Source organism: Solea solea, chromosome 17, assembly GCF_958295425.1.
Source record: "Solea solea chromosome 17, fSolSol10.1, whole genome shotgun sequence".
Taxonomy (NCBI): domain Eukaryota; kingdom Metazoa; phylum Chordata; class Actinopteri; order Pleuronectiformes; family Soleidae; genus Solea; species Solea solea.
This window is the reverse complement of record NC_081150.1, coordinates 7,119,770-7,138,815: the sequence shown is the minus strand read 5'-3', so window position 1 is coordinate 7,138,815 and position 19,046 is coordinate 7,119,770. Positions and strand designations below refer to the sequence as shown.

The following is a 19,046-nucleotide window of genomic DNA, read 5'->3' as shown; positions in this document are numbered from 1 at the left end:
ATAACAGAAAACATTTTTGTGTAACAGCCACAGGGAGGTGAGGGGTGAGGGGGGAATAAATAAGTAAAGGGCGGATGAAGGATGACTTTGTTTCCCCTCTGAGGACAATGCCTCCTAGACTGGAGCGACACAATAGACTCCATTCACAGACACATTTAACATTTTGTTCCTATGATTGGACATCATGCTTCCACCCAAACCACCAACAACACAGTGGGATTTCCATACAGTTCCTCTTGGTTTAGCAGAAAAGAGCTCATGCAGCTACCCTGCATGATGTACTGCAGCTGTGACAGCTGCACACGTCCACTGCCTAAACCTAACAGGTTTTTTAAATAGTGCTCTGTCACATAACCAAAAGTGGTTGTTTCGGTTTCGAACATGTGTGGATTTATTTTGTTTGTTCTTTCCCTTGTTTGTGTCCTGCAGCTTTATAAGGCCGAGCTAAGCTCCAGGGCAGCAGAGCACATCACTATGTAAAACCATGCCGCTTACAGGCATGCTAAACTCAACCTGGATGTTTGCTACAGTGTGTAAACCTTGCAGTAAAACCGACTGTTTTAGTTATTTTGTTATTCATCGTGTTTTCTTATTTCATACCTTTGTGAATATTTCATATCATGTACGAAACGAAACGAAATCTCAGTGATGCACAGTATTAGATAGTATAGGAATAATGAGTGATATACATATATATTTGGTAAGATGAAGAAATTCAATGGAGCTTTTATGATTTAAAAAATCATTACATCATTGTGATGTCAAAAATTGGATCCCTATTGTGTTCTGTTGTGTGTAACAAAACAAAAATGTGATGCATTTCCTTATGTAATATTATAATTTTAGCAGAAAGTGCTCCAATAAAAGCAATCTAATAATTCACTATATAAAAAAAATGCATGCATTCCGGGTTATACAGGAAGTGGAGCACAGAATGAGGAAGACAGATTGGGAAGGAAAGTACTTGCTTTGCCCTTCAAAATAAAAGGAGCAGCAGTCTTGTATAAAGTACCTACAAGTGAAAATGACTTTGGTAGAAGTTGAGGTTTTTATAAAAGTCTTAAAGTATATGACATTTACTGTACTTAAGTATCTGAAATAATACGTTTTAGAAGTAAAAGTAAAATTATTAAAATAGTGAGCATTGAGACATGGTAGATCAGTGGTTATCTTTCAACTCAAAGGTTGTGGGTTCAATTCCTGGCTCTGCTAGTCTGTATGTGTCCTTGACTTAACCCCATGCTCCAGTGTGTGAATGGGTGAAAACTGTAGTGTAAAGCAGCTCCTCAAGACTAGAAAAGCTCTATATAAATACAGACCATTACCAACTCTTCTTCTTCTGATTTTATTTGGTTGTAACGATTAACAAAATAGTTTGAGGAAATGTAGTGGAGTAAAAGTAAAAGTTGTTAGAAATAGAAATAACAAAGTTAAGTACAGATACGTGAGTAATTGGTTTGATCTGTGTTTTTATCTGTCGTGCTCATCGACAGCTCTCTTCTGTTTTCTTTGCCAGGTTTGCCCGTGTTTTCCAGCATGTTTGGGAAGAAGAAGAAACGGCTGGAGATCTCCGCTCCGTCTAACTTCGAGCACCGGGTCCACACGGGCTTCGACCCGCGGGAGCAGAAGTTCACAGGGCTGCCACAGCAATGGCAGAGCCTCCTGGCAGACACTGCCAACCGCCCCAAGCCCATGGTGGACCCCTCTTATATCACCCCCATCCAGTTGGCACCAATGAAGGTAGAGTGTGAATGAGCAGAGGACATCAGGCCTGAGCAGTGGGGACAAATCAATAACATTTCCTCTCTTATCACTTGCCTCTTACCTGTGACTTTCTATCCTTCTCTTATCCCCACATCTGTCTCCTCTGTCCATCTATATGTGTAATTATATATTTGAACAAACCTTATTCCTTCCATTCACTGTGTTCCCTTTACTTTTCTATGTTTCAATTCTCATTCTGCCGCTGTTTCACCTCAGTGTTGCTGTCTCTCACCAGTGTGTGTCCTCAGTGTCACCCAGACTCTTCTTTCAGTTACAATTATTAAAATGAGTACTTTACATGAAATTAAACTGTAGTCATACAATTATAAAAAGTATTGCATTAAATCTGCATTGAGCAATTTTTTTATATTAAAGAACAACTGAATGACCACCAGACTTTGTCCTAATAATAACTGAAATGTTGAATACGGAAACATATATTACTGCAGATTTCCAGCCAGAGTTTTGTGATATAAGTTTCTAAGGATTACTAGAACTTAAAGAAACAAAGCGTTGTTGTTTTTTACCTGCGTAGCACAAGGAACCATCAATAATAAAGTGCAGCCTTTGGGATTTGACAATTGCGTTGCTTTAAAATGCAAATTTTGATGTAAAAGTAATTCATCTTTTAGTCCTACCAGGAGCTCAAAGCAGCTGAGAACTGAGTTACACAAAAGGGTCAAACAATGAATGCAGAACAAAGAAAGAAATCCAATATAATCCCAACAATTGTGCAAAAATATGGAGCTAAGAGCAACACAGACCAATTGTCTCTCTGTGTATGATCCACAGTTAGGTCTATACTGTATACCACCAAGACACATTTTGTCATTTTGCCTCTGTACACCACCACAATGAATTTGAAATGAAACAATCAAGATGAGATTAAAGTGTGGACTCCTGGCTTTAAGGGATTGCACAAAAGTATCACATTAACTGTTGATGAATTATAAGCATTTTTTTTTACATTATTGCATACATTTTTTCATTCAATCCCTCAATTTAAAGTTAAAACTAAATCACATCTTGATTGATTTTTATGTGTTAATAGGCAAACATTTGCTAACATGCTAATCACAAGCATTTGATAAACTCATAGACCTTCTGCCACCTGCTGGTCAAAAATTGCTTAATGCAGTTTTAATGACATGATTAAAAACTGTAAATGCCTTTAGAACAAACAAACAAACACGGTGTCTTTTTTTTTTCTCCCATGTATCTCTGTGATGTTTCTTCTTTATCCTCCTTTGACTGTGATTGTGTGTCTCCTCTTGTCTCCAAACCTTCTGAGTGTCTCCTCTGATGTGTTGTTGTTCATTGGTTCTTCTTAACAAAACTATATCACACATGCAAATGCAATCACATGGGCACAGTTTAGTTATTATTATTATTATTATTATTATTATTATTACAATAATTATAGTCCCAAAAACACTTGAAGATTCATATCTCTGTGCACCTTTCTCTGGGTTGTAGCAGAACATGTGATGGTTTTGTAATGTGATGGCCTTCTCTTGCACACTGGAGGTCGTTTTCGGCCTCCACGTGGTCACCGCTTAAACCGTGACATTTTGTCTTCTTCCATCGTCTGTGGTCCCATCTTGCTTGTGTGACCCGTATTCGAGCCTCAGCCACAAATGTAGTTCCCTGTGTCTTGTGTGTCTTACAACACCTGCTCACACCATTTCTGTTGACATGGATGATAATGGATAAATGCTCTCGTCCCATAAGCATCTCACACGTAGTCTTTCTCACAACACTCCGTTAGAAAAAGGTCTAAAACGTCAACACATATTGGGAACATTAATGACCAAGGAACCTCTTAAGTCCTCACGTCCTCGAACAGAGAACAGCAATATGCCACAGGAGATATCTCTGAAGAGGGGGAAACAAGAAAATAATTCTCTTGCTCTCTTCACAGATATCTCCCAAGAAAGTCCGGTCTTCCGAAACGCCGTTGCCCAAAGTATGACATCCTCTTCCCTTCTGTTTTTAACCCCTTCCCTCCCTTTGTTTTTTTTTTTTTTTGTCTTTTCTTGTCGCTCTCACACAGTCACAACTCTGCTGTTTTGTTCCCACATCTCTCCTCCAATGCCTGCCGTCATGCACTCAGGTGGAGGTGTTGTGTCAGCAGGAGCACGGAGAAACACTTGAGAATGACTCCGCACATGACATAACTACATTACACTGCCAAGTCTATTCTTAGACTTCATCTCTCTCTCTCGTCCCTTTGTTTCATTTGCATGAGCCTCCTCAGTAAAGGCAATATTAGCCGTAGCAGCATGTTCCCTATGATGATGATGATGATGATGATAATCACAATGATGGTGATGATGATGGGTGCTGATATTTGTAGTGCATGTTGCCATGACAACTGATTTGGCTCTGCTGCAGGCCACTACACATTAGGCCATGAAGGGTTTGCACGTGTTAGAAGACCCTTTCCAAAGTCCACCTCTTCAGCCAAACCTCTCCTCTCCTCTCCTCTCCTCTCCTCTCCTCTCCTCTCCTCCTCTTCTACAGCACATTCTGTTATTCAGTTGACATAAGAAGTAACTCTAGACAAGATATGAGCATGCAAGAATCTACATTTTCGGTTCATCTTCACTTCTCTTCCACTTTGGTTTCTCCAGCTGTGACATTTCGGTAACACTTTAGATAAGGGGACACATATTCACTATTAACTAGGTGCTCACTAACATGCATAAATAGCACACTAGCCCTTTATTAGTAATTATTAAGCACATATTAACACCTTATTCTACATAACCTTATTCTACCTCTATTATGACATGAATTAAGATTTTTCCTGATTAAGGAGTTAATACATGCTTAATAATTGCTTATATAGGTCTGATATGCTACTTATATATGCATGTTAATAAGCACCTAGTTAGTGGTGAATATGTGTTCCCTAATCTAAAGTGTTACCGCCATTTCTTAGCACACGGGAGAAGCACAAGACGTTTGCCAGCACTTCAATCAACGGGCTCAAAAGGGACCTGCCATATCTTTTAATAGCTTGATATTATTAGAACCAGTACTCCAAATGAAAAACAAAATATTTGTCATGCTCCTTGGTAATGAAGGTCGTTCAAATGTCAAGAGTCAATTCTTCTGACCCAATGATTATTCAAAAAGAAATAAAAGATGCTAATATGGTCGCACAGACGTGACCGTGCTTAGTTACAGGATTTACACACAACTCAGACTCCATAAAGCATTAAGAAACAGTTGTTAGTGAACACTGCATGGACATGATCTATGGACTTTAACTTAAGAAAAAAAAGTCTTTAGTCTTTAATGTGTGTGTGTGTGTGTGTGTGTGTGTGTGACACCCTGACTCTGAAGGTGGGCGGGGTTATTTATAGAGACTCACCAATGACCTGATATCCTTTGCCAGTTTGCCCCGACACTTGATTGACACGAGGCTTCCGTTGCTTGGCAGACTCCCCCCAGCTCTGCACTTGTGTCTGTTGCATCTTTAGGACCTTTTTCTGCCATAGGCACTGATCTTGTCCGCACCAGTAGAGACCAAAACCTGGTCCTAATGAGGCAGACCCTCATTTATAAGGTTATGTTTAAGGCTGAGATTTGAATTGTGGTTACATCAAGGTTAGGGTTAGGTATTAACTGGCTATGGTTAATGTTAGTGATAAGGCTTTATTTAGGCTGTTTAAATCAAATGAAAGTCGATGTCAGTGTGTGTGTTTGTGCAGAGTAGATGCTCAACATGGCATTTATGCACGTTTGCCTGTCTCTTTCATGTTTGTACATATATATATATATATATATATATATATATATATATATATATATATATAGAGCATATAAAGGTCAGTGTGGTCATCATGTTGTAACAACCACGACCTCCTGCCCTCTGGCTTGTGCATTCATCATTTATTCACAAAAATGCTCAGCGAGAACGAGTTTTATAGTTTTGCTTAAAGCTTCTTGCTGTCATCTCTCTTCTTCTCTCTCTCAAACTCCAACAGCCCTCAACACACACATGCTAATTCAAAACTTGAGGCTCACACCGTGGACTAACAATATGTCCATGCTGCTCTTGAGGCCTCGAAGTGTGTGATGTGCATCTCCCATGCAAAACATCTTCTTATGCTGCATGTCTTGGTTTGACATGCATTCAAATGTGTGGGTATGTGTGTGTGATACATACAGGGTCACATTTGTGTTAATGTGTTGCATACATTAGCACTTGCAGGGGCTTTGCCGTGGCTATTAATGGCAGTGTCATGTTGCAGCTTGATTTTAGTTTGACACCCTCAAACTGCTAAAGAGGTAATTTACCACGATGGTGTGTGTGTGCGTGTGAATTTATTTGCTACCTTTGTAGGACCTGGCATAAACATTGACCTGCTCAGAAACAGTAGTCCTCATAGAGACGAAAACATGGTCCTAATGAGGATTTGAATTGTGGTTAGGTTAAGATTGGGGTTAGGCATTAACTGGTTATGGTTATGGTTAGGGATAACGCTGTCAAAATGATTTTGAGTCTTTCCAGTGTCCTAAGAATAATCTATCTGTGCTGTGTGTTCTTGTATATATATCTCTGTAAACAACCTGTATGACTTAGTTTTTGGGTTAAGGTTAGAATTTGGTGTATGTTAAAGTTTAGGTTAGGATTAGGATTAGGCATTTCATTGTGATGGTTAAGGTTAGGGTCATCGTGTATGGGTATCTTTGTGAAAACTTAAGGAAGTGAGGACACTTTTGGCTGGTCCTCACATTCTGTCACCCCTTAAAAGGGATTTTACGGGGTTAAGACCTGGTTTAAGGGTTATGATTAGAATTGGGTGTTGGTTAGAGTAAGGGAAAAAGCACGTAGTTGTAATGGTTAATGTTAGGATAAGAGGCTAGGGAGTGCTTTATGTCAATGAGTGTCCTCACTATGAATGCTGTGTGTGTGTAGTATGCATGTATGAGAGCTGCTAATGCTAATCTCCTTGTTCCCATTTTCTCATGTTACCTCAGCTGGAGCCTGATATTAACATTATGAGACGTCTGTGTTCTCGTAAGTGAGAGACAGAAGGACACAAGTAGGAGAAGTTTAATGGTTGAAGATTCTCTTCATACTTGAATTTTTCAGCGTCAGCTCAGTTAACAGGAGACTGTTTTCCACCGCTTTTTCATTAAATTTGGGATTAAATGGTGAAAAGACAATTGTGTCAATTAATAAAAGTAGGTCAATGCTATAATAACCTGATATTATGTGTGTCAGTGGCCACAGGGTCCTTCCTGTGTGGAGTTTGCATGTTCTCTCTGTGCTCGTAGTATTCCAGCTTCCCCCACAGTCTGGGTTTAGGTCTGAATGGTTGTTTGTCTCTAAGTTATAATTTTATGCTTCACATGAGGTCATTATTACTTTGGTAGACAAAGGTGGATTTGACCCACTAAGAGTAAAGATGTACATTCAGAAGGAGACATTTGTGCAGTAATGTTAGTTCATTTCCACTTTACCTCCAAGGCATGAGTTGTTGTTTTTGAAAGAAAGCTTAAATCATTTGTCTTCATTCTGGTTTATCAAACTGCCCTAGAGGCATGAACATCAACAACACTAAAGCCTGGTAGAGAGAAAAAAAATAAAAGAACTTGGATTTCAAAGAAGACCAAGTAAGAGATTATTCCTCTCAATGCTGTTGAAAAGAGGTGATCATCACTGAACCGGTAGAACCAGGAATAATATGTAAATCATGATCTAAGGTGAATATTTCTCCTTAATGCTACCTCCAATTACGTGTCCTTCCTCCTGAAAGAAGCCGAAAAATCCCCCCATTTATCTCCTCATGTCTGAAATTCCTCTTACGATTCTCGCCGTCTACACTGCAAAAATACAGCAGAGCACTAACTACTTATTTTCTAAAAATAACACCTCGAGTGGCCCACTTTGATTTATGTGTACCCTGACAGTTAGAGGATGACTAATAATATCAGTTTCGGCCTCTCACTGTGTGAGTACTGGAAGTTAATGAAAGAATATAATAAATTAATCACACACAAGTTCAGTGATTAAACGATTAGGGATATTCAATTGTTTATTTGATTATTTTACGAAAAAAATGTATGAGTTGAGGTGACTTCATGATTGTATTAAGAAGATACAAAACTGTGCAATGTTTTTTTTGCAGCTGCTGCTGCAGAAGTGATGACATTTACGAGGTCTTGTGAATGCATCTTGAAGCGCATTTGAAATTAATGACATTTATCAAGATCAGAGACATCTATGAACGCAGTAGATTAATGTGCTTTGATTATGTGCTACGTGGGTTCTGTATTAAAGGCTTGGATGTTAAATTGAACCTTGGATTCACTCATTTTCAGAATCAGCAGTTCCTGATGAGCACTACCTTCCATAAAGTTAACTTTAAGTTCTTTAAGTCTTCTTCCTCCTGTTAAGGATTCCATGTGGTTTCCTAAAAGAGCTGCTGACCCCTGGAGTCCATGCCTACCTGTAGTGTAGGCGGGAGAGAAGTGTGGCGTAAGATATTTTAGAAAGCTGAAGATCTCCCTGCTGTCAAGTCCATTATAGCCTTCCTGTAAATATCTCAGTCTTACATCACATTAAAAGAAGTCCAATTGTAAGGTGCATTACAAATAGACATTATATTGTCTTTTAGGTTTGTGTTTTTATCCAGCCATAAAAGGTGTATTTCAGTTACTGAAATGACACTAAATGTTAATATTTGCATATCTGACACAGGTCGGACCACGTTGTCATGTGGCTTACAGTGTGACAAAGGAAATGGCTGGCAATGCACTCAAAATAGAAGCTACATCTGCACTAAATGCACTTTAAATTATTTAATATATGCTATACAGTATTGTTAAAATTGTCAAAAGGGTTTATCTTAGATTAAATCATTAGAATTTGAACTAGAAGTGGGATAATGCCACTTAAATGAGATTTTAACAGCAGGTTAGGTGTTTTATAGATGTTTATATCAGTGCTGTATTGTTTTCATGTTTTTTTTATTGTCTTTTAATATAATACATGGACTGAATTTGTATTAAAATTTAGATTTTTTGATTACATTTGTAGCGTTACATTCTGTGGCCTTCGCCTAAAAGGAGAAAAGCAGTCTGGACTGTGGCAGGAAGACATGGGTTTACTAACAGCACATGACAATGGACATGAAGACATGGTGATGACTGGTACAGCAACACTGTAAATGTCATTTGGTCAGCGATAGCTCGGTCACCACAGCCCCCTCCGGTTTTACTGGCAGGTGACGGAGGAGGAAACTCGATCAGTGGGTCTCTCTCAGTCTTTCCGTGCCTGACTTCAGTCGATGCAGCCTGGATGCAGCTGCAGGCAGACAGAGCTACTTACTATGGCGGGGGGGCGAGGAGCAGCAGGGACCGGGGCCAGGGAGGGCAGGACGGCCGAGGGGCAACTGAGGCCAGAGCAGAGGCAGGTGGTGAAGACTGAAGAGTCAGTGGCATTTAAACCCCAGGCACAGGCGACTCGTAAAAAGCTACAGGTGGGGCGTTTGACTGTTTCTGTTTGGTGTGAGCCAAGGTTGCATGCTGGTATGCTGGCTATGCAGATCTGCCTCTGCAACAGGTCTCAGCTCTGCTCTGACTGCCAGCAGTTCCCATCAGCACTCAGTGGAAACATACTGTACATATCAGACCAAACACTGATTGTGCAAGATTAGTGTAAGACTGTAGCAGCTCCACTCAGCATTTCCTTGACTCTTTCTTTCGCTGATTGTGCGGATGTTAAAAAGGGTCACATATTCTGCGTGTGTTTAAAAATCCTGTTTCTATTTTCGTCGCATATTTAACACAAAACCTTGACCTTCCAAGAATTATTGCCGCACAGTCAGGGAGCAGGTTGTTTACTCATGTTTCTTGAGTGAGTGCAGCTTTGTGCTCTAAGTGCTGCATGGCAGAGTTATTTTTGTAGCTTTGCTGGGTTTGCTGCATGTGTGCATATGGAGACTGAGCTTAGTGGGATAGTGTTTCTGATTTAACAGGGTCACCCAGTCCTTGCTTCAGGGGCAGAAATGCTTACTTGAGTTATTATTGAAGATAGAAGTTGGGTGTTATGGTTCTGACACACACACACACAGGGAGTTGCTAATTTGGGGAGACATCTTTATAGCAGTGTGTATTAATGATGTTGAATGAGCTCCAAGATAGTGGACTGTCCAGACTGACAGTGAATGACATTGAGACAATGTGGCGAAAACATGACACGTGTTGTTTTTTTCTTTTTTTTTTAAGATACATTATTTGTACAAACATGAAATAGTTTTATCTGGTGAAGGTTTTCAACAGGTGAATCTGCCAGTGTGTCATGTACAATAACTATGGCAATCATTTAGCTTCTTAATAGAGAAAGAAAAGAAATGAAGTTGTATGATGTTATCAATATGTATATCATTTAAATTTTCATTTGAATTCGACTCAGTGCGTGTTGTATTATATCTTTCATTGATCTGCAGTGAAATTGGTCATGACAGAAATAGACTCGGAGGAGAATCACTCATGACTGATGTATGTTGGAGCACACACACACACACACACACACACACACACACACACACACACACACACACACACACACACACATGCAGATGAAGAGAGCATCTGTCTTTCTTGGCACTGAGGTGAAGTGGATGGCATTGATTTAGACCTCTCTCTCATTCCTTCCTCCTCTCCTCTCCTCTCCTCCTCTGCTTTCTCACTTTGTCTCTCCTCGCTGCTGGGGGAGGATTTTGGCTCTCGGTAATGTGCGGCGTATTATGCCAGGGCATCTCAAAATGTCCTGGCTCACAACCATCCAACAGTGTCTGAAAGTGGAGGGTTTTCTATTGGAAGGACATTTAAGCTGTCAATTCTAAATAGGAAAGGATTTTTGCTGGAATATATATATAAAGTAGTAAATGAGATAATTGGTGTGTCATTTTTAAAAGGCTCTAAGTTTGTTATGGTCTGGCATTCTCCAGTTCCCTGATAAGGAACTGTGAGGGACTCTTTAAAATCTTTTTTTACTGCTTTATATGTCTTGGAGTGAGTATTAAGGTGCTTTTTTGTCTCCTGTGAATCTTTGCGTCCACAGACAGTAGTCAAATAGCAGTGCTATGCTGTATTATTGTTAATACGAGCCCAACATGGCTCTGTAAACAAGACTCTCAACTGTCTTTGTTTCCCAGACAGCACGTGCTCATTCAACACTTGGTGTGAGGTAACTGAATGAGTGGACTTGTAGTATCCTCGTGTGGCCAAAGAGACAAACTACACCTCCCATGATGACAAGCCATAATATGTTCCCTCCTCAGTGTGGAAGAAGAAAATTGAATTAATAAAGATCACTGTTGGTCCATCCATCATCTTTTCAACAGCAGATTAGACTCTGCATCATTTTTACTATTTGATGAGCTTCATCTGCATCATCGTTTGATTTATTTTCATTAAATCAAACAAAAAAAACAAAAAAACATTCAGATACTGGTTTATGTACAATACAGAATTTAATCAAGCACATTTCAAACTATCACAGGCTCAACATCATTGATTGGCTTTGACTTGATTTTAAACTTTAAAGGTTGTGTGTGTAAGAAATAGTGACATCTGGTGGTGAGACTGCAGATTGTAACAAACAGAGGAATCCTCCGTTCATAACTCCGTTTCCCAAATGTGTGTGTGTGTGTGTGTGTGTGTAAGGGAGGGATGTACAGTATTTCTTTTTATTTTTGGTAAGCTTCTGCTTCAAATAACAAAATGCACTCTCTGGCTGGTTTTGTCACTTTGGGCTGCTGTACAACAGCAGAGCAAGATTGTGGCTTCCATGAGGCAAAGTCCTGAACTAAAGTACTTATAAAAATCTTATTCTAAAACTAAGAATACAAAATTAGAGCAATTTCAAACTTTTACACAGATATGCTTATGTGTAGTATATCCAATTCTGGCCAATAAACCCACCGTAATGTTACATGTTGGACCTATACAAAGTAAATCGAAGACAACAGTAGCAGTGTAATGAGAGGAGGAAATGGGGCAGAAAGTGAGAGTATTGATGAGGATGGTAATCCTGTTGTGTCGCAGGAACAGACGTGACAGGGCTCAGATTAATGAGCGCTGAGTGTAATTAATCTATAGTCAGCAGCTGTCTGTTAATCTGTCTTTCCGCGTAGAAAGAGGGACATCAAATTGATCACACACGCTGAAAGACACTGCTTCTCCTTATTGTCATATTTTTGCCAGCTTTGTTTCTGAATGAGCCTAAATGCACCGGTGCTCAGAGGGCTTCACTGCTTCGGGCTTTACTGCACAAATATGCTTAAGCTCGGGGGAATTTGGTCTGACTTGATGTTTGTATTTCATTTCGTCTATTGCACTAATCCACTTTTTTTCTGGAAATCGTCCTTTATTCCACGTGTCTGCACCCCGTGTGACTCGTGGATCACGGAGCTTAAAGTTGAGGCTCGGCTGAGCTGAGGTTAAAGGTGACTGGGTCACGCTGTTCTGAGCTGCTGGGAGCTGTGGGGGTCGGAGACGTTGTGTCATTGCTGGAAAACATAGTCGTGTTGTTGTTGTCGCTGAAAACTAGACGTTACATAGTGTCAATACAGGTGATAGAGACCTGACAGGGAAACAGTTCACCCTGTTGTAAGTCGATTTACCATGAAAATGATCTTGGAGACATTATTTTGAAGGTAAATTGTGTCACTTTAAATTATTCAGTGTGGTACATAACACTTAACACTTTTAAATATGAAATATGGCAGGTTATTCTTAACGTATCACTCATTTTTAGAATGTTATTAAAACTGTTATAGCCATTTCTCATTTTTGTATATTAATATTTTAACAATGATTAAGGTATCCAATCAATGTTTAATTTTTTATATAATGTATACCTTTTTTTGTATTGTATTTAATGTATTTTGCATGTTTGTCATCAGCCCGGCTGTGACGTGAGAGGGGTCAAAGTTGATAGTATCATAGTAGATAGATCGTTGATAGTAGATCAGTGTTTGTCAAACCTGGAAATGATGATGTTCTCGAATGTCTTTAAACAAAAAAGAAAATATTCACATTTAAGAAGCTAAAACAATCAGAAATGAAAAAAGCTTCAAACTGATTAATCGATTATCAAAAAAGCTTTTGTAATTGATTAATAATTGATTAATCTGAATTATAAATTTAAGTTTTTGTTCTAATTTACATCGACCTTTGGATCACATTTTTTTGTGTGTTTAATAGACTTAATAAATTATTCTGAAAGGAATTTAGGAATGAATAATGTGTCTAAATCCAAACCGCACCACATTTTTCATTGGCTATGGCGTCTCTCCAAGCCTTAAAAATTGTGTGATGTTGACAAAGGTCTGTTCCAAAAAAGACTGCAGTATTTAGTTCAGTTTAATAGTCTTTTATTTACACGTATAAATACTATTGCTACTACTAATAATGATAATAATAATCAGAAAAAGCTTCTCTATTAAGCTTTTTAATCATTTTATGATATTAAATTTTAGACCCACAACACAATGCAAGGTCATTTCAAGCACTGTGTCTTTGAACCCTTTGATTTTTCCTTTAAAATTCCTTTTGTCTCATTGATTTGGTTTCTTTATGCAGAAACCCCCAAATATACATGACCATTTGCTGTAAAGACACATTTTTGATCATTTCAAAGTCAGCTTTACTGTCTGGCTGCTCCGTGAAGGCCTCTGCTCAGCATGTTGCGATGACGGTTATTAGCTCCTGTAACTAACAGGCAGCAGCATGGCCCGAGGAAACAGGTCAGCTCACAGCCTATTAATCACGGAAATGCTCCAAAATCCACTCGTTGAATAATCTTTGGTCGTGTTTGCTCAGACGTCATCTGTGGTTTTGCGTAATAACATGTCAAGCACTGAGTGAAAATGTTCTGTGAAATTCTCGTCTCGGGTAATAACAGGTGGGTCAACCTGTCAGCGTGGACGCTGATCCGAGGTCATACACGCGTCAGGGTTTCGAGGTCAGGATTCGTCGTTCCAATGATCTACGCAGATCTGAGACTCATGTGCCTCAGGGAAGCATATGACAGAGGCCTCACTGTACTTTGTCTCTCTATCAGTGAAATTAACATCCACATCGTTTCATTGCATGCTCATTTAATTAACATTAAGTGCTGTGGTTCATGGTTGAAGTAACTGAGTGAGACCAGCAGAGAGCAGCAGAGCACAAGCTGCCTCTCCCAGTGCTGAGGGAATGAAACCCAGCTGTCAGTGGAGGAAAACTTCCTGGCTCTTTTTCCTTAGATATTAGGTATTTATACAACTGTGTGTTGAATTTAACTTAATAATTATGAATATTGAAGGGAATTTCTACATGGAGTTTGCATGTGTGTGGGTTTTCTTCACATTCACCTAATTCCAGATTTGGGATTTTAGGAGAATTGACTGTAGGTGTAAACGTGAGAGTGGATGGTTGTTTGTCTCTATGTGGCCCTGTGATGGACTGACAACCAGTCCAGGGTGTGACCCCGCCTTTCACTCTATGTCAGCTGGGATTGGCACCAGCGACCCTTGCGACCCTCATGTGGAGGATAAAGCGATAGATGATGGATGAAGTATGGATGATACACTAGTGAAATATTTTTACTTATTGCACAGAAATTAAACTTAGTTTTCAACCATACTGTACACCTCAGCATAGTATGTTCAAATTGAATAGTGAATGATATGGTTTAATGCAAGCATGATTTCATCTGAGAATCAAAAACAACTTCAAAACTGGAAATACAAGCCAAACAAAACTCAAAAAGGTGTCTTATTTGTGTGCAAGAATTTATGTAGAAATATACATGAAGTACTGTTCTGATAATAAGTGTGTCATGCTGAATTATTTGAGCGGCCTTTTATATTTCTACAGCCAGTCAACAAAAGCACAGGTCTGAATACGAACGTGGGATTTGACAAAATTTGAAGGCTGTAATTTTTTTTTTAAAAGAATTCAAAACATAATTGAAATTGTATAATTGGATCAGAGAATTTCCTGTTTCCAAATGATGAGAAGTCATTCGCAGAATCCAAAGGAATGGTGATTGTAGCTGTTCACCAAGGCCACTCAGTTTCCCACATTACCACCAAAATCTCATCATTTCTTCCTTGGACTATAACCTACACCAGGCATGTCCAAAGTCCAGCCCACGTGCCCATCACCGTCCTCTTGTGAGATTTTGTACGGCCTACAGCTCCGATTTTATGTATTATTTATGGCCAGGGAGGGACTTGGACTTGGACTTGGCCTTGCTCATGTGTCACCCCCATTAGCTCAGCTGGTAAGGATTTGAGTCCCCAGTTTGAAACCCACCTGTGACAGACAGCTATATGCTCTCATCTCATATTGTGTTATTTGACTCCAGATGTGAAATAAAGGCATTTTTCCTCCTAGTTTATTCACTGGGCTTAATGGCTTAGATTTGGTTACATTTCCATTTAAAAATTATAATTGTGACAATAAAAATTAAAGGTCTGAAGTGATCACTGGCCCCTGGAAATCTTTATATTATCAAATCTGGCCCTCGTTAAACAAACACCCCCGGCCTACACCCTCAGAGAGCATCATTAAACCTGTCCTGTGCTTTTTGAGCTGCTCACAGACAAACAGACAAAAACATAACCTAACAGCACCACCGCTACAGGAGGTTTCCATCACACTTATATTTTAGATTTCTTTTTCCACTTCCGTCCAGCAGAGAGAGACAGAGGATAAGGACATCCCACTCTCAGTCGGTTTATGTTGGGCATTAATTCATGCAATGTTAAAAGAGACAGGAGCGATTGTTATGTACAGTATCATCATCATCATCATCGTCATCATCAGCCTGATACGGAGCGGTGATAATACGCAGAGCCATTTTTTATCACTGTGAGTGATGGATGATTCATTTTAATACAAATGGCCTCTTCGCTCTTCGCTTGTGCATCAGCTGCAGTGGTTGTGTGATTTGATAATTCATTAGTCAGTACTGTGGGCCATGTTTGCTGCTTATCGAGACACTCAGGAGAGAGTCGTGAGTGTGCTCTTTGTCTGTTGTCTCAAGGGCTCTCTGATATCATCTTTCTCAGACGGCAGTGAATAAGCTTCTGCTCACAATTTGGTCACTGATGCAGAGGGATATTGCACCTCAGGTGCAGCGGCGTCGGCAGACGTAGCCGACTGCAGCTCAGGAAGTGCAGTGGGTCCATTGGAAGGTTGATGGTTGATCCCAAATCTGCATTTTCTAGTGTCCTTGGACAAGATAGTGAACCTAAAATTGATTAGAGTTGATTAGACTGAAAAAAACCACAATGATAGGTTAATTTAGTTGAGGTGTGTGTGTGTGTGTGTGTGTGTGTGTGTGTGTGTGTGTGTGTGTGTGTTCGTGTGTGCGTTTGCTCTCTGCAGTGTGAGTCGTGACAGAAATCCACTCAGTAGAGATGGTGTGTGCATGGGATTTAATGCGAGGAGAGAGAGAATGAGGGGGAATAGAAAGAGAGATTCTATTTCCGTGAATACGTGTTTCATCATGTACCACTGCAGTCCACTTTTATTTGTATAGAGGCAAATCACAAACTGCATTTAACACAATAATATGAGAATATAAACAAATATGTGTAATCTTTGTGTTTGAGCACTGGCAGGACTTGAAAGTGGTCGCATTGAGTGGGCGATATTCTGCAGTGTGTGTGTGTGTGTGTGTGTGGCAGTGAGTGGGGGGTGTAGTAGTTGTTGTGCTTCCATGTGTGACTAAAGACACCCGAGAGGGAGGAGTTACACACCTGCCCCTGTTGTTGTGTGTATGTGCCAACCACACACACACACACACACACACACACACATATATAGAACCTTTTATGTCCTTCCCATCGTGTACATTATTTTGTGCAGTAGAGCAAATAAAGTGACAGGGGTAAAAAGTTGCAGAACAAAACCATGCAACCTTTCAAATTATAGCATTATAATCATTAAAATCACTTCAAATTATTCCACAAAATAAGTTTTTAGCTAATAGTTGGCCAAAACTTGGCATTAGCATGAGAGATGCTAATTTAGGAATTCATGCTTCTGCTTTAAAGTTACTCTGTGTGCATACTCCAGCAAACAGTAGGAAAAAACAACAATAGAACGGCAGCGTATGTAATGATCCATGCAGCAGAGGAGCAGAGCCTCTCCTCCTCTTCAGTTGTCCCGGGACAACTGCTGACCAGTGAAGCACAGCCTCCAAACCAGGGTTCTAGTGAGGAGTCACAGGAAGGGCAAGCTCATTAATTATCCCTCCCTCTCTTTTCTCATCACACCCTCCCTTCATTACCAGCAAGGTTAATCCCCCCTTATCTCCCAATGAGCCTCATTTTTCATGGCTCTCTTTCTACGTCACTCCCTCCCTCGCCCCTTCGCCACCCTTTCCTTTTTTCTTTCTCAAATTCTACTACTTTTTCTGTTGTTCTTTTTACATCGTCCTCCCATTTCAGTTTGGTCCATCCATCCATCCATCCACACTTCCTATGCCCTTTCCCCCATGTGATCTTCCCATTTTCTCCTCTCCTCTCCTCTCTCTTGTGCTTACCTTGAACTGGCCATGGTGAGCGGAGAGAGTAGATCTATTACAGCTTATCACTAAAGGACAGGCCAACGCCGCACGCCAGTGAAATATGGCTGCTGTCACAGCTGCCGCTGCACACAACCTGTGCACAAGGCTCACAGAGCTGTAAGGATTGGGGGTAAAAGTGGGATAGGGGAGGGGGGAGCGTGCCATGGAAGCCAGTATCAGCCCCCTAATTCAAATTAATGTTAAGATTTTAAGGCCTGATTCTGGCCGTTTGACAGGGATTTGGCACACAATTAACCTTGTCTCCCTCTCCCCCTCCACCGCACCCCCATCACCTCCCCCGGTTTCATTCGCTGCTGTGTTCTCCCTGACTCTCTCCATCCCCTGTACCTGCCGTGCTCCCTGACACAGTTGTTATTGATTATGAACCAAATAGAAATGATCATGTTTTATTCAATTACAGCCAATTGTATCAGCTCCGATCCGCCAGCATCGATGCCGAGTGCTATGATGTGGCTCGGCCTCGTTTTTTGGATTTACACAAATCACATTATTAACAGTTTTATTTGCACTGGATAATTTTATTTAACTTTACATCATTACATGCAGTACAAGAACAGTGCCATTATATGCGTCTTGAGGTTTTTTTTTTTTATGTCAGTCCGAGTCTGCTCCATGCTCTGCAACATCTTTCCAGAGCATGATAGATTTCTACTCACCGACCTGTTTAAAGGACCATCCGTCCTGCAGCAGCCTCCACCTCTCAGCGTGACTTAACTCACTGCTTTTATAGGCCATTTCACCTTGGGTTCCAGTTCACGGCACCAAACAGCCTATGGCTCTGAAACACAGGAGAGCAACTGGAGTGTTCAAGAGGGAGAGGGAAGGTGTTCCAAGAAACAAAACACAGGAGAGGGAGACAATGTGTGTGTGTGTGTGTGTGAAATAAATAGCAGAGGCCTCTGAAGAGAGCGTTCTCTGTACAGTCCAACAGAAAAAAGTAATGCAGAAGTTACAATATGAGGGTCAATTGCAGTTACCAAAGTAACATGCAGGGTGAATTAAGTTCAGATGAGAAAAATATCAGGTTTTTTTCCTCAACATCATTGATGAGCATCCTGTCCATTAAAAACACAAAATGTTGTATAGATTAAAACACATTATAAGCCATAAAAACACAACAAATATTTGGTCTTGACCTGATCTTGAGCTGCTTGTTGGATGTTACACACCACCTTCATCCTCTTCACCTCTGTGTGACAGTGTTGCCTCAAATATTTGCACATTATGTGACTTAAAGAAAAAGGGGTTGCTATTGCATGTTTGAAATAATTTCCCATGGTTTGCAGTAAAATAGCAACAGACCAGGCATCATGACATTACTCTTCGTGTGGATGGCTGGAAATGAAAGCAGAGTGTCTTCATAAGGATCGATCAGTTGTAAAGATGTGATAATTTGTCTTTTATTAACTGTGGCTGGAGCCACAATCTCCTGGATGAATAAAAGGACAGCGAGGCAGTTTGCAGGAGATGTGTCGCTGTGTCAACAAAACATTGGCTCAGTGCCGATGATTAGCCCAGCTTTTCTGAGACTCTGCCTCAGCACATGTGACACAGACAAAGCAAGGCGGGAGACAAGTATGACAGGCCGTGTGACGGACAACGAGGCTGTCAAAGGACCTGCTGATGTGACACTGTAGCACGTAAAGTGCGGTTCAGCAAACCCTTTATG

At 40.2% G+C, this 19,046-nt stretch overlaps 1 protein-coding gene across 3 annotated transcripts in view; it reads left to right on the top strand.

Moving 5' to 3' along the window:
- pak5 (p21 protein (Cdc42/Rac)-activated kinase 5) overlaps nucleotides 1-19,046 on the top strand; it is a 64,925-nt gene that overhangs the window by 29,843 nt on the left and 16,036 nt on the right. Inside the window, exons 2-3 of one of the 3 annotated variants that reach the window (XM_058614289.1) lie at nucleotides 1,517-1,740; nucleotides 3,686-3,730. In XM_058614289.1, the coding sequence (XP_058470272.1) occupies nucleotides 1,537-1,740; nucleotides 3,686-3,730 (249 nt within the window). In that variant the 5' untranslated portion in view covers nucleotides 1,517-1,536. Of the gene's footprint in view, nucleotides 1-1,516; nucleotides 1,741-3,685; nucleotides 3,731-9,044; nucleotides 9,264-19,046 lie in introns of those variants that run through there. The other 2 variants (XM_058614290.1, XM_058614291.1) reach the window with 2 other exon arrangements.